Genomic DNA, 23,587 nt, shown 5'->3' with positions numbered 1-23,587 from the left:
CTGACGTTCAGGAAAACTGTTAATCTAATAAAGAAAATGTTAAATACAAAAAAATACAACCGAATTGATAACCTCCTCCTTTTTTGATGTCGGTTAAAAATATACAGAAACCGTCCGGACTTGGAACATAGAAAAAACTCGTACACAATCTTTTTATTGGTATAGTCCGGAAAATAGAATTGAAGCTTCACTAAGTATACAAAAGATGTGCAAACCATATGGTTACCATTATGAGTTACCATTAACAGCAAATAAAACAAAAAAACTAACGAAAGTCCAAATTTTTTATCTTTAAAGTCTAACGATCACGTAGTTACTAATTCTCAGTTAGAATGTGTTGTTTTTCGATATTAATATAAGCGTGGTTATTCTTGTAAGGTTTCCATGCAAGAGTTCAGCTCCGCCATTTGACGCCAGGCGTGGGCGTTTGGGCGTCTTCCAAGCCCGTAGGAACATTGTAACTCACCCCGCTATTACTCAGTTATCATATACCTACCTAAATGTTTCGCTTATAATAAAGCAATTAATCACTACAGTGGGCCTAGTACGACAGTTTTTATCGCAGCGATATTACCAGCTAATAAAATGCTAAGCGGTGACCAACTAGTTTGTGTGATAGGGACGCATACGGCATGCTTCATGTCTGTCATAAGCGCAGGCATCTTAGAGCCTGTGGCTGTTGTTGTATACGCACTCGTTTTTTCATTATTTGGAGTTATTGTGTTATCTTTTAATAATATATATACATATCATTTATTGAATGCAGAAATTGACAACAACGTTTTCAAAGTTGACTTAGTTTCTTTGGTTTCTTGTTAACAAAAAAATAAAATAAAACGGATCACTATTTTACAGTCACAAGATTCAGGTACGTATTCATAAGGTCACAAATAGGGATCACAATCATGAATAAATTTGATCATAGTGTGTGCTCAAGAAGTGATTCTAGTTAATTAGACCATTATTTCCGTTATAGGTACATCTAGTGTTGATGACGAATATATATATATTATTGTCTAGAAACTTTTGATTTCGCCGATCTTCGGCAAAGTTCCAACAATAAGACGCGTGGGCACGCAAAAATGCTGAGTAACCTATTGTCTGGAAGTATGTCAAATAAAAAACACGTCATAATGTTCGAAATGTGGGTGTTTCCTTTAGAATTTAACTTCGCCTTGTGACTTCATCAGGCGCCGTGAAACAAACTTGCAAGATAACTATTATCTATCACATCAAACTATATAAATTTATTTTCTTTGTTTGAAAATAAAAACATGTGTACATAGGTATAGCGATACAGAAAACATGTACACAGAGAGAAAATTACAAGGAAAGCAATAGGCGCGCGGCCTTGTCGCAAAATTAGTGTTTGGTATAAACTAACTAATTAAAGAAATTTTAGTTGTAGAAAGCTGGACTGGACTGGCCTAACCTTACTCTGCGTATGCGTATGGTAAGTATACCAAATAACTCAAGGTCTAAAGTCCCTACAGAGTACATATTACAATACAGTAACTCAAAGTGGTAAGACCTTGAGCAACGCTGGCTTCCTACGAAAGGGTTTGTGATAAAATGTACGACTTTGTTGTTTAAATGTAATTAAATAGCAATATTACGATAACAATTTACTTACATGTGAAATGTAACACCATCTTTTTGCAAGCTTGATGTCCCAGATCTCTTATTACAGCAGAAAACTGAACAATTCAGCATTTTTAGCACTGCCGCGTTCACTCGCGCGACTCGATTCGGTCTAGTTTGAAATCCGAGCGCGCCTTGTTTTATAAAATTCGTAAGCCCAGTTGGGCTTGTACTTTGACAGAGGGGAACGTGGCGAATGGCTACTCCCATCCGTAGAAAGCCCGCGTTGCTCTAAGGTCAGACAGAACAGATACATCATACTTTCCATTGAATCCCAAACAACACAACAGATATCCTTGTTATATAACTTCAACTTTTTCCTTTTGACTTCACTCCTGGGAGAGTTTTGGAGCTTCTACGGCATGTTTGTATAAAGCTACTCGTACATATTCTTCAAAAGGTTCCGCGTCTTCAATCTTTCAATACCGGTTGTTAAATATTGTGTAAATAAGCCCATTATAATTCTTTGACGAATTTGAGGAAATAAATCTAAATGGAAACCTAAAATGTACAATCCGTGAGATTCGGTTTAAATAAATTGAATCCTTTGAAAGTCTTAGTAATTTGACTGACGTTCGACCGAACTTAGTTCCTCTTTACTACTATTTAAAATGTTAATTAAAAACGGTTTTATTATACAGTAAACAACCTTGTTAATTATTTTTGAAGTATGTATAAGACGACTCAAAAATAAAATAATATTTTATAATACTTGTGTTACGGAATGAATACACATGCTCATTTCAGTCGGAAAAACTATTATATTATTTATTTAAGGTAACTTCAAATGTGTTCAACAGTTAATTTGAACAAAAAACTCAATAACTGCTCTAGAAAGTTACCAACTAAGGCAGGTCCCTTTAATTCAGCAGATGTAATTTCTTATCCGCTTGGTAGTCCCGTTTTAATTTACGTGTGAGCTCCCCACCAGCGGTAAATTTGGATGGAACATAATTAAATCTGAGCTTTAATCCTTTAAGCTCGTGTTTAAAGTAAATTGACTCACCTGTAAATTGTGGTAGAACCAGAGGGAACCGACGACGGAGATGGCGAACCATAAAAAGAGCGTGAAGACTGAGATGCTGCTGAGGTGGAGCGCGTTGAGGACGGTGGACAGCACGACTGCTAGGGCGTGGCACAGCACGACGGGCAGCGCGCAGCGGTCAATGATGTCCCACGGGATTTCCTACAGCACAAATTTGGTTTTTCTAAAAAAAAAATTGCCTACGGATGTATTGTTGACTGTACTTGCGTTGTCCATGTACATGGACATATACTGAATTTCAATCCACCCGTTGGGAATGGGTGAAAGGGTCTGGCACGCTAAGCTAACAAGAGTGGCACCCGCAAGGGATTTGGTTGTAATTTGAGGTGCAGTAGTGGCAGGACCTATGAACACTGTATGCGTAATATCAGCTTTCGATCTTGTTTTGTTTCAGACTTATTCACGAAAATGTCAATAAATCAAGGTAATTATTAAACTGTTATTTTAGCTAAGCCAAGCAAGCGAGAGTAACCAAATAAATTCCAAATTAAGGAGCATAAAATGGGGTTCATAATGCATAGTTTTACAGACATTCATATCCTTTAACTTGGATGAAAAAAAATGAAGTTTTTTTTCGCTTCAATTTTTTGCCACTTCTCGCGGAAACCCAACTATCAAATCCCAAACTAACCAAAACTTTTGTTAGCTTAGCCTGCTAGACCCTTTAAGTTGCAAGAATTGATCCTTGGCATTATATATACAGTCAGTAGCTAGTAGTGTACACAAATAAACTAATTAAGACATCCACAGAATCTTATTAGTTTGGTTCAGCTGTTTATCTACTTCTGCAGCAGCAGCTGTGTATAGTTAGTTAACAAAAAATCTCTTATCACTCTTTCCGTTTCTACCACCTCTCGAAATATAAAAAATAAAATAGGAAAGACTTATGTCAACTCAATTGATGTTTTACATAAATATCTGGCATGGGAACCTGTTGTTTTTTATTTTTCATTTTTCATCAGCAAAAACCAATTACGAACATGGGTGTTCCTCATTCCAATTTTTCAAAGTTTCATTTCGATCTGACACGCCGGTTCTAAATTAAAACGAAAGTACGTCGTATGAAAAGAGGTTTTGGTGACTAAGGCACAACCAGTAACGAATAATGTTAAATTGAAAGCATATAACTTAAGCAGGTAGCTTAATAATACTTTAAAATTGAATATACTGTCCATGATTCTGAATGTATTTTATTTTAATTACCTTTTACAATATAACTGTGAGCGACATTTAAATTAAATATTTAAGAACAATTAAGTACAATTATTGATGTAAACCCTTTAAGAAGAGAACTTTAAAATCCAAGATCTTACGCATCATTAGTTTCAAAGATACGTTTGTATTAATAATAATTTTAATAATTTATAACAAATTGATAGGTAGGTACAATATCTTGAGTATGTTCGCAGAGAGCTTATTAAATCAGGGGTTCTTAACTCGTCACAAATACCTACATTCTAATTATTATTCTGATGATAGTAAAAGGTTATTGGGAAAATCGATGTTTTTGCTTAGAAATTATTATTATTGAACAGACGCTGATATAATATGTGTCCGTCTGCCACCTAAAAGCCTTTCCACAACACCAAGTCTTTCATCCCAGTATTGTGTGCACCAAAAGGGATACAAAAAACTTATACCAATATATTTATGTTACGTATTGACCTTTATGAGTAAAATGTCGATGTAGACTAAGAAACATTTTAACCGAGCGGGCGCGAAACCGCCTGCGCGTCCACGTACTTGACAACAACCGAGTACCTGGTACCACGAAACTCAGTGCGCACAATAATAAGCGACGTCCGCTCCGATCAACGGTAGGTACTAATCGTTGATCGGAGGACGTCCGTCATACAATTTGCGATAATTAAGCGCAAGCCGTTATAATGAGATGTTCTCATAATATTTATTTATCAACTTTCTGATGATGGATTTTATAAATTGTATTTTACTCGTATCATCACGACTAAAAAAATCATGACTGATAATGATGTAGGTACAGTCGCCATCATAAAAATATAGTCTGTAAGGTATTTATTGTATGGGCCAAGTTGCCCGAAATAAATGGATTCATTATTATTACCAAACATGAGATGCTTAAATAAACATCGACTATACTGAAATTATCTGATTATCTGATGATTTTTACTCAATTTCATACGAATGGGTAAGAAATAGGTGCATAAAATTAATGAACGTTTTACGCGAGTCCTCGCCTCCCCTCAAAAACTAAACTTTTTCTTGGCAAAATCAGGATGATGCCCTCCGCTGATCATAATATTATTTAAGACAAGTTTACGTGATGGAAAATGTCGATAAAACGAAGAACGCAGACGCAGCAACTGCCTTACTCACTCTTGTCTAAAATATTGACAGGACCCTACACGTTTATGCAGTCAATGATAGTCTTGACTTGTATAAAAAAAATAACTTTTTTTCTTCACAAGAACTGTTATTACTCTCTGAAGGAATTCTTGGATAATGTGTCAATCACTACGAGTAAATAATAAGTCATGAAGCGTAACTCAGAACAAATTCCACAGAAAAAGTGGTCATACCTAAAACCAAAACGACTTGATTGAAATACGAATCAATTTCAAGATTGCACATAGACGTGCTTGTTAATTGGTTAAAATTCAGAAACAAAGCAGGAATCGGTTGGCTCGCGTGATGCAAGTCAGATGCACAAACTAATAGACAAATGGCGATCAGACAGATCACTTATTACATCTAACGTTTCAATGACGTGTCATATATTGATAATGACAGCTTGATTTTAAGCGACTTAAAGGAAACGGAGGAGGTAATCAATTCGGTTGTATTTTTTTGGCTAATTAGTATTTTTTTTTGTTTGTATTGGAATATCTCTAATTAAGTCCCATAGGCACAAAATGAGAATCTGATGATTGAATCCTAAGGAAATCGAGGGAACTTTAAATATTGTTGTGTATGGTAATTTGGATATATTTAGTAGTAACTCGTGCATTTGCTCTTGAACATCATCATTTGATGAAGTGAAACTAATGATAAAGACAAGTGAAGTTCACAGTTGGCCACCGGAGTTAGGTAATACTCAATAACAAGTATTTCATGGGTTTAATTTTAACTATTTTAACACAGTTGCTAAGCAATTTATGCTCCTCGTAATGCATATGGTGAATATGGAACGGGTGGTGAAGCATGAGGACTCTTGAATAATGAACGTCTCTGCATCGGAAAAAGCAATCTTTCGTAAAAGATGATGAGCAGTTGACATTAAACTATTGTATTTTGGATATATTATTCACACTAAAAATCGTGAAAAATATAAAAACTGTTTACCTATTGCTGGGGCGAGACAGGAAAGAAGAAAGTATGAATAGGGGTGAGGAAACTGTCATTTACATTATATGAGCCATAGACCACCGACTTGATTTTGCATAATACTGACCATCTCCAACTGATAATGTATTTGAACATTTTTGAATATAAATCTAATTTTACGACTACTTACTAGTGGAAAGTGATCCCTGGACATTTTAATTTTGCATTGTTCCTGCACCACTTCATAACACACGTTGGCATGATAATTTATAGCTGTTCACAATCAAAAATGCGTAAATTTGACGTGAGCTCACTAAACTTGCAAAATAAATGTCAGTCAAAATTAAATGATGCGCATGCGCACCTTAGCGCAGTTACAATTCCTGACTTATTTTTTGTTCGTAGGTAATCATTAATAAACTAATAATTGAAAATGTAATAATTACTTAATAATTTAATAATTGACAATTCAATAATTAATAATTTAATAATAGTATTTTTTATCAAACAGACATTTTTGTTGCAAAAGGTCCTTATAATAGATGGAACTAAATAAATGGATATATGCGTATATTAGAGTATTTTTGTTATTAGTATTATTAAATGTAATGAAGTTTGAATGTATGAGACTCATAATAATTGAACATCATGTAATGTACTACATTTAAAGCAAATTAACAAATTTCATTTCAATACGACCTGGTTCCTCACAGAATATAGTTTTTCCTGTCATTAAAATCGACGGTACTGTACCTTAGAACCGATCTTTCTATGACTTTAATTTCAAAGTTATCCATAGCGACCCATCTAAAGGGGCCACCCGGTATAGTGTATAGCCCGGAGATAATTTTGATGTATGATGGCATGATGTAGAATGGATCCACTCAATAGCTTAAAGCCCCATTTAGACGGTGCGAGGGCTTGCATGCGAGTTTCACTACATTGCAGTATTTGTTTGATCAACTGAATTCACTGTCCCTCAATACTCCGCAATGTAACACAACTCGCATGCGAGTTCTAGCGTCGTCTAAATAGGGCTTTAATATTGCCAAGTGCGTGTACCTGGGACTGGGTCTGAGGGTTCTTGATAAGGGAGCCGCGCCGCGCCGACGGCCGCCGATGCATGGACGGCGCCGTGAGCGACGCGCGCCGAGTCACGTCTCCCGCTACCATGGCTGCGATGCACTCTTATCCCTCTGGCCAAACAAAATTATAAAGTTTATACTGGGCTCACATTTGTAACATTTTAGTATTTATAACCATCTTGTCTCCCATGGGGGAGGCCTATGTCCAACAGTGGACGTCCTACGGCTGATATGATGATGATGATGATTGTATCTCCGTCGTGTAGCACTGACGAGGACGAGTACTATAGCCGTTAGCTTAGATACTTGGAGCTTAGAGACGTTAGAGACTTTAGACGCTCGTGTTGCAGGTTCTGGTGGTGGTGCAAGATGTGGTTGCTTTTCACGTGCAAACAAAAGACTATGATACTCGTCGGTGTTAAGCGACACGACACTTTTAGTATGGAATTGTAAGCTGATGATGGAAGGTTAAACTCCTTAAAGGTTAGGAGTTAAAGGAAGTTTCTTTTAATATTATGATATGCACCTTTAGCTGTATTATTTTTGGTTATTTAGGTGAGCTGATGCTGAAAGGTATAACTCCTTAACGGTTAGGACATATTAAGTACCTACGCCAAACCAATTAACTCATTACGTAACAAAATTTATCCAGACCTATAAAACAGTATACCTTGCTACGAAATACCGTGACTGGCTGACTGACTGACAAACAAAACGTAACTTAAACTACTGATTTTAAAAACCTGAATTTGGCACACATGTATCTAAGTGAGTGGAGAAAGGATCATAGAAGTGCACTAAGTAAGGATTTTTTGTCTTTTTAAACTTTGTCTGTTTCTTTGTTTATTGGAGGTAATCTCTGAAACAAGTGAGCTGATTAAAAATATATACCCTAAATAATAGAAGCCTGTTTCATTTCGAGCGAAGCCGCGGGCAAAAGCTTGTAAATAATATTAATTTAAAATAGTATGGATGTATAAATTTATTTAGGTACATGCTTAAGTCCAACTATGTAGGTAGGTATCAAGAAATATAATAAAAACCGGCCAGGAGCGTGTCGGATACGCCTCAGATAGGGTTCCGTAGCCATTACGAAAAAAAAAACAAGTATCAATATGTGCGTTATAAACACAATTAAAACTCTTACTACAGTCTTAAAATCTATTACCAGAAAAAGAGCGTATCTTCACGGCCTTTTGTTGAGAAGCGCAGTTTTTCGGCAATAACTCAAAAACGGTATATCCGATCATGTTGAAACCAATTTTCGTTGTAATTATTTATTAAGCGTTACCTTTCCATATTTTTCGCATATTTTTTGGACAAACGATTTGGGAAATCTTCAGTAAATCAAAAAAGTTTTTGAGAAACCTTATTATCTTTTCAAAAGAGCTGTCGAACTATGTGCCACACGTTGATGCGAGTTAAAATTTTTTTTTTCAATTTCTGTTACGTGTATGGAGTGCCCACTATAAATATTATTTTTTGTAATTTAACTACAAAACCAGATAGCAGCTTTAATATGACATCTGTACTGTAAATTTCATTGATATACACATCTTGTAGTTTTCGAGTAAAATGCCTGTGACTGTGACATACGGACGGACCGACAGACAGACAGACAGACAGACAGACAGACAGACAGACAGACGGACGGACTTGACGAAACTATAAGGGTTCCTTTTTTGCCATTTTGGCTCCGGAACCCTAAAAATAAAAATGTATAGTATAGTATAGTATAGTATTTATTTATTTGCCAGAATTATGGTACATGAAGATGATAGTACAAAAAATATAAATACAGAGCAGCATAATTCACCATTAATAGGCATGCAAAAATTAGATTCTTAATTACATTAACTAGATACAATATGTTCATGTCAGCTTTACATTAGTTACTATGTCAAAAATTCCTTAATACTATAAAAACATTTTTCCTTTAGCCAGGATTTAAGTTTAAACAGAAACCTTTTACACGGCAGAGCTCTCAACTCCACGGGAATATTATTATAAATTTTTCCGGACATAATAAAACAGTTCTTCTTGTGTAACGTTGTTTTGGAACTAGGCATCTTAATACGAAACACATCTCTTTCACGTAGGATCGGATTCCGTACAGGTTTATCAAACATCCCCAGATTGCTTCTAACAAATTTTGCATGCTCGTAAATGTAAATGCTTGTCAGAGTTAGGATGTTGAGCTTTTTAAACAGTGGCCTACATGGGACCCATGGGCCGACCCCACCTAACGCACGAACACATCTTTTTTGAGCCAGAAATATTTTGCTGATATCTGTAGAGTTTCCCCAGATGATAATTCCATATCGAAGAAGAGATGCGACGTAGCCATGATAGGCAGTCAAAGCAGCAGATTCTCCTGCTATACTCCGTAACCTTTTTAAAGCAAAAACAAACTTATGGAGTTTATGGCATAAATCATTAATTTGGGGCTTCCAGCTACAGAACCTATCAAGTGTCATACCCAGGAATTTAACTTCATCACTGTTATTTATAATTTGTCTCTTGTAGTTTACATTCAGCGAAATACGTTTTGTTCTAATATTTGAAAATTGTACGAGGTTAGTTTTCTCTATATTCAACTTCAATTTATTAACATCAATCCAATGAGTTATGTCATTGATTGCATTTTTTGTCAAGTGTTCTAATGTCATCGACTTGTTATTGTTTGCAATCATTAAAGACAAATCATCTGCAAACATAATAATTTGATGCTTTGAAGATAGAGGGATATCGTTAATATACAATACAAAAAGCAACGGTCCCAAAATACTCCCTTGAGGTACTCCCCGCGGATTCAATTTAAAGATTGATCTATATTGAACAAATTCCTTACATTCATTAAGCTCTCCAACCTCAACACACTGTGTAGTGCATTCAACTCAACGACGACGCTCGATATTTATCGTCACTGACTGATTAATATCATTTCAAAATCAAACATTCAACTAATAATTGGAAACATTTCACGAAGAAAAAATCTTTATATAGATGATTTATATATAAATACTGGCTTTTTACTTAATTTCAAGCCCTTAAATCTCAGGGCTGGTATTGTTGGGTGGAATTATTGGGGGATTAGGATGCACTCGTTCAAGCTAGCACAATGCAGTTTGTATATCTACGTAGGAGAATAACCGTAAGAAAGTAAGGCAGGGTCACGGTATATACCTAACCTAAGTAATGTTTATTTATAACTAAACACAACGGTTTCAATTAGTCGTTCAGGTATCAACGTTATCTTAAAATTGTTAAATTATTTAAATCACTTGCATCTCTGCCGTCCCCAAGTTTCCTATTGTGCCTCGTGACACTTGTTTATGTAGATCTTTACTACGTTGTAGGAGTAGGTACACGAGTATCCTATGAACCATAAACTTGACATCATTTAATTTATTTTACTGAAAAGAGACTCAATGAAAATTTGTTTTTTAAAGTTGAATATTTCGCAAACAAATCACTGAATCGAAAAATCGTTTTAGCAACGCCCTAATGGTTTTAAAAGACCTATTGTTGTTAGATAAGAAAAAAAAAATCACCCCCACTTTACGTCTATGGGAGGTAAAGTAAAAAAAAAAAAATTTTTGAATTCTTTATTGAACCATTTTTTAGTGAGCAAAGCCGCGGACAGACAGACAGACATGGCGAAACTATAAGGGTTCCGTTTTTGCCATTTTGGCTCCGGAACCCTAAAACCGGTTTGCACGTACTAGACGAGAGTACCTAATGTTATTTGAGGGATCCCTTTGTTTCCCATAAATTTTTTGTTCCGAATTTCGATGGTCAGAAATTGATATCCATATAATTTATAAACATAAACATCACTAGTCATACTTTTTGTTCTGTATAATGCTTATTAGCTCAAATACTAATGGCATATAATATTAAATTCTATAATCACCAAAGTCATACATTTTTAACTATAACGTTCAAAAATCTAACGATTATTATTCAGAAATAGTTTAAGCCATATATTTCACCGTACTAATGATTATTAGTCATATCGTTTTAATGCCTAAAGTGTCTAGGTCTAAGAAACCAAATCCATAATATTGATAGGCATATAGATAATTACTCAGAAACATTTCCAGGCATACATTTGAAAGTGCTAATTCTTTAACTACGACTTTAGACAATAGGTATGACTAATAGAAATTATGTTGAAAACAATTTGATTTGTGCGAGCGAGCGAAGCGAGCGAGCAAGACGGTTCGGAGCAGAAGCGACTCGGATAGGTTAGGTTTAGAAGGCTTCGATGTTAGGTATTTTTTTTATAGCAGCCCGGATAATATTGCTTCACAAATGATTTTTGATCCTCGATGTTCCTATAAAAATTGTTTGTTATGAACTTTGATTATTATGCATACAACTACAGTTAGGCATACATTCGGTAGTTAAAATATTATGTATTTCATTTTTCTGATAAATAATTGAATTCATTCTTATAATTATTATGAGTGTTTTTATTGAATTTAACATTATGACGTTTAATGTTATGACTAACTTATCAGGTGACTACCAATCATTATGACCTGCGAAAAAAGACCTTATAACAATTATTATAAACTAGTTTATTGCCTTTAATATTATGGAATGGCATACTATATGGACATCGAATGTTTTGACCAACCAATTTTATGACTTGCAATAATGATGACCTGCGAAAATCGGAACTTCACTTTATAATGTTTAATGTTATGACTTAAGATAATATGACTTGCAAAAATTATGATGAATAACGTTATGGATTGTTAAAATCGGAGTTTAAATTTTATGGGAAACAATAGAGACCCGTTATTTGAACCAGATTCATAAATAATGTTGAAAAATCCCTGGAGCACTTTAGTTTCAATGGATATCAAATTTTTGTTAGAATGTGTGCATGTATGTTTTGCTAATTGAATAAATTTAGCTTCGAAAGTGTAATCTTTACTGAAAAGAATAGAATAGGGAAATCGGCATAACGGCATATAGGCGAAGATTTAGAGTAACCAATCAGTTTGGACTCGGCGGCGAAGTATCGCACGAACAGGGTAGTTTTATTAAGGGCATTGGAAGCAGCTGAATAAGACATCGTGCTCATTTACTCTTGAGGCTAAATGAGGCATTGTATTAGGAAAATACGAACAAAGTTACGCAAATAATGTGCAAGGAAAATAAGTAAACCTGCTCAGACTCACATGAAACCAATGCTAACAAGATAGCTTCTTAGGCGTAGGTAGTGTTTGTATAATATAAATGTATACCTAAATCGCTTCATAAGATAAATTGTGTAAAAGAATATAACTATAAGTGCTCGTTTCTAAATTGAATTGGGTTCGGTGAAATGACGATCCGTCAAGTGTCTTTGTAAACACTAGAAATTTCCGAGGAATGTCTGCGCCTGAAGATTTACTTACTCGTGTGCTCTACCTCGTCCCGCGTAACCATTTCTTTTATTCCCCGTAGGTAACGTTTAAGTTACTCTAACGACTACAGCAATCAACACACGTGTTGAAGTTGAACTTTGACCCATAGGAAGGCGCGTAAATAACTTTTTCTCACAACGCCAGTTCGTTCCTATAAAAATGCATGACTGATTGTGAATTACGATGAGCAGGATCGCACACGTCGCAATTTAATGGGAGTGGATCCCTCGGGAGCCCTGGTGCGGCGTCGCAAATAGAAAGTGCAGCGATGAAAATGTCGCGCCGTGCCGCGTGCCGCCGAGCCGCTGACCGCCCGGACGCGGTTATTTTTACACGACACTGTGCCGACCCAAAAATGCTCTCGGCACAGATTTATTATGATTCCTGATAGACATACTATAAATAAATAATGTGCGGTAATTTTGTTTACGACTCAAGATATTCTGGCGGCCGTTTCCTACGCGTTTTCGCGGTAAAAAATAATACATTGTTTATGTGAATTACGTAATACCTACCTACATTTTAATGACAACTACATATATCCTCAGATCATTACTTGTCTCATTTGAGTGAAGAACTAAACGATACTTAGCTGGTTGATGTTTATTTATTATACTGAAGATTGTCTGTGGCACGGAATATTTGTTAATATTAATTCAGTTTATATTCGCATCGGAAAAATAAAACAAAAATGATCACATTTCTATGAGTATTCTCCATAGGAAAAATTGTAAGACGTCAGTTAAATGGTGCCTGCATTTTCTATTGCATTAGTAAGCGTTTTCTAAGTTTAGCTCCAAACGCAGGTTTGTTGGTCAATAGTAGAAACCTGTCAGATTTAAAACAAACAGTACCGATGGAAGCCGGCATCACTTCGTAGTCCGACTCGCACTTGACCAATTTTTTATACGATGTAGGAACTGTTAAAAAATGATAAAGCACTTATTTTACCCACTACACAATCGAATCAAGTGAATCGTGACTCGTGACCCGCACCGGTACCTTTTCACGAAAAGTTATAGTGACAAGATAGTGACATTGCAATGCTTGAGATAGGAATGCGTTATAAAATTTACCTATCACTGTGAGAACGTTTAACGGTTGGGTTAGGAACTAAATGGTAAGCGCTGGTCAATGTAAGCCATTCAAGGACATCTATAGTATAAATATTTACGTTTTCCTAACATTTTATTTTTTAAATATTCTCTCGAAGATAAACGAAAACGATTCCGGTTTAACTTTTGCAACGAGGCGACAACTTACTGTGTCATTTATTTGTGAATAAGACACTTTTCCAATAATACTTATAAACTTTTCGGTCCATCCCATTTACAGCGAATAAAAAGATGAACCCCTTTCATGTTTGTTGTCAGTGAACAAATTTCCGGGTTATTCCATTTGTATTCATGTTCTCAGAAACAAGCGGTGGCATTATATTGACGTAATGTGGGTTTCACGAGTGAGTGCATCATTCAAACCAGCGCCAAAGTCCGGGCCCTTGAAGAAAGGACGTGATCCATCTATGTCACTCCTTTTTGTTCAACCTCAACGGCGCTCGGGTTTTTGTTATTTGCAGATTTATTGCAGTTATTTGTCTTAAAATGACATCTGGTTGTTTTGAATAATATTATCAAGGTTTTAGCGATCTTTTTGCCATGTCAGTAATGAAATTAAAAAGATGAAGTTAATATATTTTTTTATAATTAAAACTTAGAATCTCGATAGCAAGAAAAACTTATTCTAAGAAAATCTTCACTAGACTACCATTATGATTCCTCTACAACTCGAATTATTTATTTATAGCTATAACACAAAATAATGGTCTTGACTCCATAAATGTTTAAATCTAAAGAAATCGACAGGCGTATCGAAAATGACAGACAAAGTCCTTGATCCATGAAGACGTTAGTGAATGACAACCTTCCTTTCATACTAAAGCATAAACTCGTCGACATGATATTTCTCCTATCCTAACTTAGTCATTAACTAAGGTTTGAAATCTCCAAGCCGAAGCAAGGTTTGCCATGCGCAACGGAGCGTACTATTTTGAGTGTTTTGGTTCCACTCGAAATTTATAAATAAATTGTCTTCTAATATTGGTAACTTCTGCATGATCTTGTTTAAAATTTAACTAAGCTATTGAATATGGTCCCCAGTCCTGTACTCAACAAAGGAAGCCAAGTTTCAGCGGAGCTAAATAAAATACGCCCACTCTGTACTGTGTTGTAATTGTTGTAATCGAAGTAAGTTTTTAAACTCACGCGTAAAATATGAAAGTGAATCTACATAACTTAGGTAGGTACATTATTTGTACATACAAGGTGATTCAGGGGACATGAGCAGCACCAACCCTACCGGATTCAGTTTGGTAAGACTCATCCACTCGTCCACTGTTGGACATAGGCCTCCCCACAGACCTCCAGTTGCTTCGGTTGGCAGCAGCCTGCATCCACCGAGAACCCGCGGCTTTAATCAGGTCAGCCGTCCACCTTGTTGGTGGACGTCCTACGCTGCGCTTGCCGATCCGCGGCTTCTACTCGAGAACTTTTCGGCCCCAACGGCCATCCGCTCTCCGTGCGTTCGTAAGACTATTATACCTCTGTATTAGTGAGATTAACTTTTTTCTTCTAAGGGGCTGTTTCACCATCCATTGATTAGCGTTAACCGACGGTTAAATATGATGTCGTTTCCGTCTATTCGAACAAAACAAATAGAGACGGCATCACACCTAACCGCCAGTTAACACTAATCAATGGATGGTGAAACAGCCCCTAAATGTTGCAAATAAAAAAAGTATTCAATTATTTTCTAAGTGCATGGTCACTCCGCAATTAAAAGAGTGGGGGTTTTACTTAATTACTGAGGGTAATTAAGTAAAACCCCTTGGGGTTGGTCCTGCTCAGGTTTCCCGAATGTCCCTGTATACTATATAAAAATTATTTTTGTTTTTATTAGCAGTTAATCTCTTTTAATTTTAAAAATCTATATAATCCGTTGAAAGTGTGCCTACTACATAAAACCCTTATTTATTTCAGTCGCCCTTTAAATTCGTTTCATTGAAAGGCAATTTTCATTCCATTCGATAATTAGCTTATATTCAAACTAAGCAAGCTTATACGCTTAACAAGTTATGGATAGCATTTGTTTCTAAGTTTCAAGTTTAGGTTAAAAAATTTCGTTTGCCTACCGCTTTAACTTTATGTATTGACAATTTATTCGTTACCAAATATATTTGTTAGTTTATAGTAATAAATAAAAAGTTAATAAGTTTAGAAGTTTAAGTTTTTATGACGTGTGGTGTATTTTAAGGACAAGAATAATTTTGTTTTGTTCTTTAGATTAGTTCAAAGCAATCGTGAACAGAAACGGTAAGAGGAGAGACGTCTCGTATGTCCATATACTCAAGCTTTTTTTTACATAAAATTGACCTTTATTGACCTCTAGCTCACCTGATGTTAAGTGCAGACGAGGCCATAGGCTAACGAAGAAAAGCTGGCAGTTAAGATTACTTATAGTTTTTTTATTTCATTATGTTCAAGATCCTAAAGAAAGTTAGGACGAAAATGTGATTTACCCCAAGGCGTTTCGCGGCCTCATTTATGGCGGCCCACGCTGCCTGTTGTGCTCTGCCGATGTTCAAGTTGCTTTTTGCCTTTCTATCTTTCCTTGAATTACCTTATTTAAACAAATAATAATTTCCTAGTCCCTAAATATTGGAAATCTAATACCTTTAAACGAGCAATTCTTGTATATATATGTATGCATGAAAACTCTTTATTGTACAAAATAAGTTTGACAAACACAATTGACAAACAATGAGATATATCGAAAATGTAAACTGAGACATGGATGCAGAGAAAAACCAGAAAAAGAGACCAGCGCTGGGAATCGAACCCAGGTCTTCAGCAATCCGTGCTGCGTGCTATAACCCCTACACCATCGCTGGACAGGAGTCTAGACACAAATTTCTCCTATGCACACATATCTCAGGTTGCTTTTTTTTCTACTACGCTATTTAAGCAGCAGCACTAGCGACATCTATGTTTCACTCTCATAGAGAGACGTCACATTCTTTCGGAACTAACCGCTCACCCAGACAAGTGATGTCGCTACTAAGCAATCAAATTATGATTGGTTTTTTGAAGTTTTTTGTATTTTTTATTTAAACTCCAAATTTTTTACTTTTACGGGTATTCCGTGAAAGCCATATCGAAAGTACAAATTGAGACATGGATGCACAGAAAAATCAGAAAAAGAGACCAGAGCTGGAAATCGAACCCAGTAATACCCGTAAAAGTAACAAATTTGGAGTTGAAATAAAAAAATAAAAATACAAAAATACTCCAAAAACCCAATCATAATGAGATATATGTACAAAGGCCAATATATCCCTATATATTTCGGGGATCTCGGAAACGGCTCCAACGATTTATTAAATTTGGTATGTAGGGGTTTTCGAGGATGACAAATCGATCTAGCGTGGTCTTACCTCTGGTAAAACGCTTGTTACCAAGTTTTAGCCCGAGTAAAGCTCGGTCGCCCAGGTACTAATAATAAGTCAACTGAAGAAATGTACCGTAATTTCAGTTGGCGAATGTTGACTGAGAGAATGCTGGCAGAGGTGGGTTTTTTGTTTTTGAACATATTTAACTTATAGTCCGTTCAGGATAGCATTGGATACATTTAAACAATTTTTGTGAAGTCGTAATAATCATGATGATGAGGATGAATAAAATAAATAGGTAATAAGATGAAGTCATAATTTTGTTTACTTTGTAAGTAGGTTAATATGTAGGTACTAACAAGTATTTAATACTTACAAAATAACACTATATTAGTACGTAATTTGCTACATAACCTTCATTCGATTAATATTATACAAAATTTAATAACTGTGTTTCGTGGACTCATCCGCTTTCATTCCCTGTTTAAAAATATTCTACTCGTAGTTTCTGTTATGAAGCTTTAGCTTTGTTCAATTCCACATCAAATTCGGTGCAGTGCTTTAGTTGTGAAAAGTTAACTATTCGTATATTATTAAATAAAGGTCATCTTATTTTGATCCAAACTGGTGATTAAAAAACTATAACTAAATAATGTACAGAATATTTCTTGAGTTAACAGTATTATAAACGTTTTGTTTCTTGCAGAATGTTCTTTATCTCTGCCTCTTTAGGTATTTTATAGGAAGCGTTTCTATTTTTAACAAAAAAGGAATCTTTTTTTTAATTGTTTTTAAATTATGATATGAAAAATAGCAAAGTTAATCTCACTAATATTAATTGTAATTGCGAAAGTTTGTAAGTCTGTATATTTGTTTGTTCCCTACCAATACACATGTTAACCGCTGAACCGATTTAAGTGAAATTCGGTATACCAATAGTACAAGTCCTGGGGAAGGACATAGAATAGTTTTTATCCCGGAAAATTCCATAGTTCCTGCGGGATAGCAATAAAAGGATTCTTCGTGAACGGAGTCGCGGGCAACCGTTAGTTAATTAATAATGAAGTCTTCGATATTTTAATTAGAATTAAGTTTAGACTGTACACTAAAAAAATGCAATTTATGAAATGAATTCCTAAAGCGTGCATTATAAAGAACCTATTTTCCTTCTGTCCATTCGTATATTGAACAGACTGTAGCAATTTTAAATTCGACAGCTGTACTCGTAAGTAAAGTTGTTATTCAAGTTACAGGTTGTAGGCTTTAATCCTGTTCAAAGAAAAATATGATAAATAAGTGTTCGCAAGTTGATGTTAAAATTTTATTGAGTATAAATTATGTAGCTATCCATAATTGAGTACATCCCTGGGTAAATAAAAACAATATTTTTATTCTGTTTGTTAGATTATCAGAAAATGTTGGACACAAAAATAACAAAGATGAAGCGCGTCAAAGTTCGTGAGTGGGGGCCAGTGACGTCACTCCTTAGTAAAAAGTGTACATAGATGTGACGTCACCCTGTAACATGGCAAACCTCCGCGCTGCGCAACTGGCCGCTTACAAAAGAATAAAATTCAAAATTCAAAATTATTGATACTTACTCTTTTGTTTTTTTCCCGTCATTGGCTCTACTATTTGGCAAGGCGTCAGCCGAAATTTAATTTCTTTAATAGATATAAATAATACTTTTACTCGGTGATACTTCAACTACTTTTTCGTAGTAGGCCTGCTGAAGGCGTACTCCGAAGTTCAAAAATCGAAGTTCGTATCGTATGTACCGTCCCTCTCGCTCTCGTATTAAATAGTATAAGTGTCAGAGGGACCGCACGACACAAACTTCGAGTTTCGAGTTTCTTAGTAGCTCTGCAGTGCGCCGGCGCTACAACTGGACGCTCCGAGGCCCTGAGTCCCTCCTACCTGTCCTACAAGTTTCAGGCCTGGGGGCCTACCATGATCTTTTCATAAACGATCCAAACGCAGAGCAGTTCAATTTAGGCACCTAAACTGAATCGTCGTAATTGGTACCACGACGTTTATTTCTCAGAGCTGAGTCTCAATGGTTTACAAGTGAATGAAAGACCGATATTGTCTCTGGTCCGAAACTGAAACGCTAAGTCGCGAAAGGGATGCCGCTATATGCAAACCAAATATTGTATACTATAACCTCTTTATTTTGGAAAACCACTCTATAGATGTCATTCCGTGTTCTTAGCAACCGTTGTGTTGATTACAAATAAAATATTTACGCTGTCACTAATCCATGAGTCTCTTTTCTCATTGAAATAGTACATTGTTTCTTAAGGGCGGTAAATAAGGAATTACGAACGAGAGTCTATTAGAAGCCCGAAGTCGAAGACTGAGGGCTTTAATGAGTCGATGTTCGTAATTCTAGTACCGCCCGTGCGACATACAATGTTTTTCATCACATTTGCAAGTAAAATTTTATATTTGTAAAAGAAAAAATATAATTGTTCCAAATATTGGCGATACCTTAGGCTGTGCTCTTGGCAGCGTCGCCCTCTACCTCCCCCTCCCGCAGCATGCGCCGCAACGTGCGTGTGCATGTGGTGGTCCATGTAGTCCTGCTGCAGCGCGCGCAGCACCATCAGTACGGGCACGGACTCATTTACCGACCTTGGGCTTCATGACAAGACAATGTGTACGCGCAATGACTCATTTACTGACCACGGGTTTCATGACAAGCACATTAAGGTCGAGGGTTTTATTTGGGGGGTTGCAACTAAGGTAGCCTGCACGTTACGACACTGTTTACGAGCAAGTGTGATGAAAAATTAGTTTTATTCTTAGATGAATGTTTGTTCTCGCGCGCTCGCTCGACTAGATACCGCGCTATTTTAAAACAAAAGGTTCGTGAATGCGGCAACTCAATATTGTAGTGTGCGTAAGGACGGTGTAAGACAATTTGCAAGGATGCTGATGTGCGTGACGAATTGTGTTGCCAGCTGCTCCACTGTTACCCGAATTATTGGGAAAATAAATTATTCTGTGGTCTATTATTAAGTTACTGGTTACAAAATGTATCTTTGGAAATACTTAGAAATTAAGAAGTAATTAAGAGTGAATGTATTAATATGTTTGTGTATAGGTTAGGCGTAGGTTTATTCTTTAAAAAAATGGTACCTATAGCTAAACCTAATATAATGTACAGGTTAATTAAGATTAAAATAAAATAAAAATTGTTTACAAAATATACATACTTACATACATACGCTTGAAAAATATAACCCTCTTTCGGGCAGTCGGATAAAAAGTTAACATTTCAGGAAAATGGGTAGAAATACGAAAAAAAAAAATTTTTCGTTTCCGTTAATACCTAATTAAATCAGCTGATTGGGCTTTTTGAATGGGAAGACGAAAAACATTTTTAATTTTAAGACACATTCACCCCTTAATTAAATAGTGTCGGGTAACAATTAACAATTTATACACCTTCAGTGTACCTATATATCACAAAGATAAACATTAAATAATATAGAACTAGGTTATGTATATATAATAATTACGTTAGATACTTAAATAAAATAAGTTATTAAAATTTATCATCATTTAATGATGATAACAATAAAATTCAATTTATTAAAATTTCAACCACGGGGAATTTGATTCTTGTGTACGCGGCAACACAGAATGGCGTTTAGGGTTCATGTTATTTTATTTTGTAATTCCGAAATTATACGATATTTACTGATGGTATGTGATCCCAGTGTCCTTCTTATTTCTTGTAGTATTATTTTTACACAGTTTCACTGCAAAAACTGGCAATTAACTTCGGTTTATGACCAAAATTTAACAAAAAAATCGGTACATGCACTTTACGCACAGTTTGCAACGCGACTGACTCGCCTCGGGCTCGGGTACGCCGAATTCGGCGTACTATTTGTTGCCGCATTTGACAAGTACGCCGGCGGTATCTAGTCGAGCGAGCGCGCGAGACCAATCATTCATCTAAGGTTTTATCAATGTCGTTGTTAAGAAGCACAATGTCGTGAGTACATATGAAAAGTTATAAAACTTGAATAAAAGTTTAAAAGTTCTTGAAATTTAAAAATATTTCCAAAAGAATTGACAGAATGAGTAACTTATACTGAATCGCTAAATTTGACACTGAAGCGATTCAATTCCCACTCAAGTTAAGCGTCATGGTACGAAAACCGCTTGAAGTGAGTGAATGAAAATGTCTGTATCGCTGTCGCTGAACCGTGCTTGAACTGAATCGCAAAAGTAACGTCGTGGTACGAAATAGCGATGCAGTTCAGTTTAGAGCCTAAACTGAATCGTATTAAGAGAGCGTGGTAAGCCCATTGTTTTAACCTATCTACAAGAGCAGTGATGACTGAAATAATTGTATATATTTTCTATTGTATTATATTTTTATTTTGTAACCACACGCCTTTTATTTCTCCGACCGGCTAGCCGGTTACAACACGGAACTTTAATCGGCCATATCTTCATAATTTTTTGTTTATTTGATGAAAAAAAAGTAGCTATCCGATATGTTTTCAAAATCTAACCGAAATACTTTATATAATAACAAACTTGTTTATATTAACAAGATTTTATTTATTTATGTATTTTTAGGAATATAGCCTACCACCACCCCACTAAATATGCTTGTCAGTTCATTTGTTTAGGATTTTTTGTAGTAGAGTTAACCGTACACATAAATACATAAATAGTATAAGTACATAAATAGTAGGCATATGTATATGTAGGAATGTAATTTTTCCATGTACCAAAATGTAGGTACACTTCACAATTTCACTTTTCTTTTTTTTTGTTATGATCCTTCTACTTGGGCCTAAAAAGGAATTCAGAAAATGAAATAAACAATGTTGTTATCGACCTGTTTACAGACAAATTAATCTCGAAAACATTCCATGCATATATCAGAAACACCATAAAATCTCTCGCAAGGTTTTCTTGGCTGAAACATCGGTCGTATAAATCGATACTAATTTTATCAACGTTCCTAAATAAACCAGTTTGATGGGTTTTCGTTTATATGAATTGAACTTACGTTTATGTTTTGACTTGCGCTTCACGTCAGTAATTACAACCAAACCTAGCATGATTAACAACCTTATGTTGGAGTTCATAATTAATTTAATTATGTTTTTGAGCACCTTGTTAGAACGGATATCTAGGGTATGGTTGATGGCAAAAGTTTTGTTCAGATGTTAAAACAAAAAGGCCCGACGCTTCAAAATTACATAGGTAGGTATGTCAAAATATGTACCAACCGGTTTGATTATTAGGCAGTAGATTTTTCTCATCGTGACATTTACTTTGTACAATAAGTATTGTTACTTATAGAAAAATGTGTAGCCCACAAAAGTTCCACGTTGTCCAGGTTTTAAATTGGTTTTACTGACCGTCACACGGCAGGAAATAGTCTGTATTCTATTTCACTCCACGTTAGAGCATCTACTTCATCAGACATTTATGAAAACCGGTACTCAATAAATCAACCCTTAATAGGTAGGTACATTTTCTGTTTTCAAAGACCTAAGAACAAATATTGATGTTTAAAATAATAATGTTTCACTTATAGGTTTCGGTCGACTGAGAATAGGTAAACGAGTTATTTTTATGTGGATTTGATTTGATATGATCTAATCTACTTGCCGCTTTACGTTCCGATGTTTGTGCTAACAAATATGAAAAAAAAATAATGTAAAAACAGATTGTGAGCTACTGATAAAGCATGTTTATTAAAATTATTAAACTAATAATACATCATCCCAGCCTATATACGTCCCACTGCTGGGCACAGGCCTCCTCTCAGATCAAGAGGGCTTGGGCCATAGTTCCCACGCGGGCCCAGTGCGGATTGGGAACTTCGCACGCACCATTGAATCGCTTTGCAGGTTTGTGCAGGTTTCCTCACGATGTTTTCCTTCACCGCAAAGCTCGTGGTAAATTTCAAATGTAATTCCGCACATGAATTTCGAAAAACTCTGAGGTGCGAGATGAATCTAAACTGACTGACTTTCATGCAAGCGTAAAGTAAATATTCACTGGCACACTATATTGATATAATCATTCACATACACACAGACAGGCTTATATTACATTTATTTGCTGCCGCACTTAGAGACAGTTAAAAGGCATTCAGATGTTCTTTGTATCAACTTGTCAATGTAATCTATCAGAATATAAGACAGTAAGTGTAATGCACGTACATTTGAGTTAGGTAGAATTGGAAACGCGTCTGCGGCAAAGGGCTGCGCGAGAGGCGACGTGGTCGCGGGCCGAGGCGGGCGCGCACTGTAGCTCTTCGCCGCGCCCGCGCATCATCGCCCGCTCCCAATTTAAACGCCAACGCATTATTATTTATTACCCCATTTTCGCTTAGATTGTAAAATCAGATAGGTACTCCGAGTGGCAGACTGGAATGTTTTTTGGCAAAACATCGAAGCTTTGAATCAATGTCGTCGGTTTCATAATATTTATAAAAAAATGAGAAGAAAAACTTTTTCTTTACAAAAATAACACGAGTACATTGTAAGTATTGTTGTTCTCAAGCTTTTGTAACAGCACAGTACAAAATTAAAAGATCAACTGAGCGGTAAGACAATTTATAACATAAATTGTATTCAGCCTGTTTTGCAAAACACTGTTAGCG

At 35.7% G+C, this 23,587-nt stretch overlaps 1 protein-coding gene across 2 annotated transcripts in view; it reads right to left on the bottom strand.

Annotated features, from left to right (window-relative positions):
* The window catches only part of LOC141435964 (D-beta-hydroxybutyrate dehydrogenase, mitochondrial), a 51,875-nt gene extending 28,623 nt beyond the window's left edge, over positions 1-23,252 (bottom strand). The window contains exons 1-3 of one of the 2 annotated variants that reach the window (XM_074098778.1): positions 23,145-23,252; positions 7,052-7,185; positions 2,648-2,827 (exon numbers count right to left, since the gene is read on the bottom strand). In XM_074098778.1, the coding sequence (XP_073954879.1) occupies positions 2,648-2,827; positions 7,052-7,162 (291 nt within the window). In that variant the 5' untranslated portion in view covers positions 7,163-7,185; positions 23,145-23,252. Of the gene's footprint in view, positions 1-2,647; positions 2,828-7,051; positions 7,186-23,034; positions 23,054-23,144 lie in introns of those variants that run through there. The other variant, XM_074098779.1, reaches the window with a different exon arrangement.
* Between the last annotated feature and the right edge of the window lie 335 nt (positions 23,253-23,587).

The sequence above is a fragment of the Choristoneura fumiferana genome, chromosome 16, assembly GCF_025370935.1.
Source record: "Choristoneura fumiferana chromosome 16, NRCan_CFum_1, whole genome shotgun sequence".
Lineage (NCBI taxonomy): Eukaryota > Metazoa > Arthropoda > Insecta > Lepidoptera > Tortricidae > Choristoneura > Choristoneura fumiferana.
The sequence above is the reverse complement of the archived record's forward strand: the minus strand, read 5'-3'. Positions and strand labels throughout refer to the sequence as shown.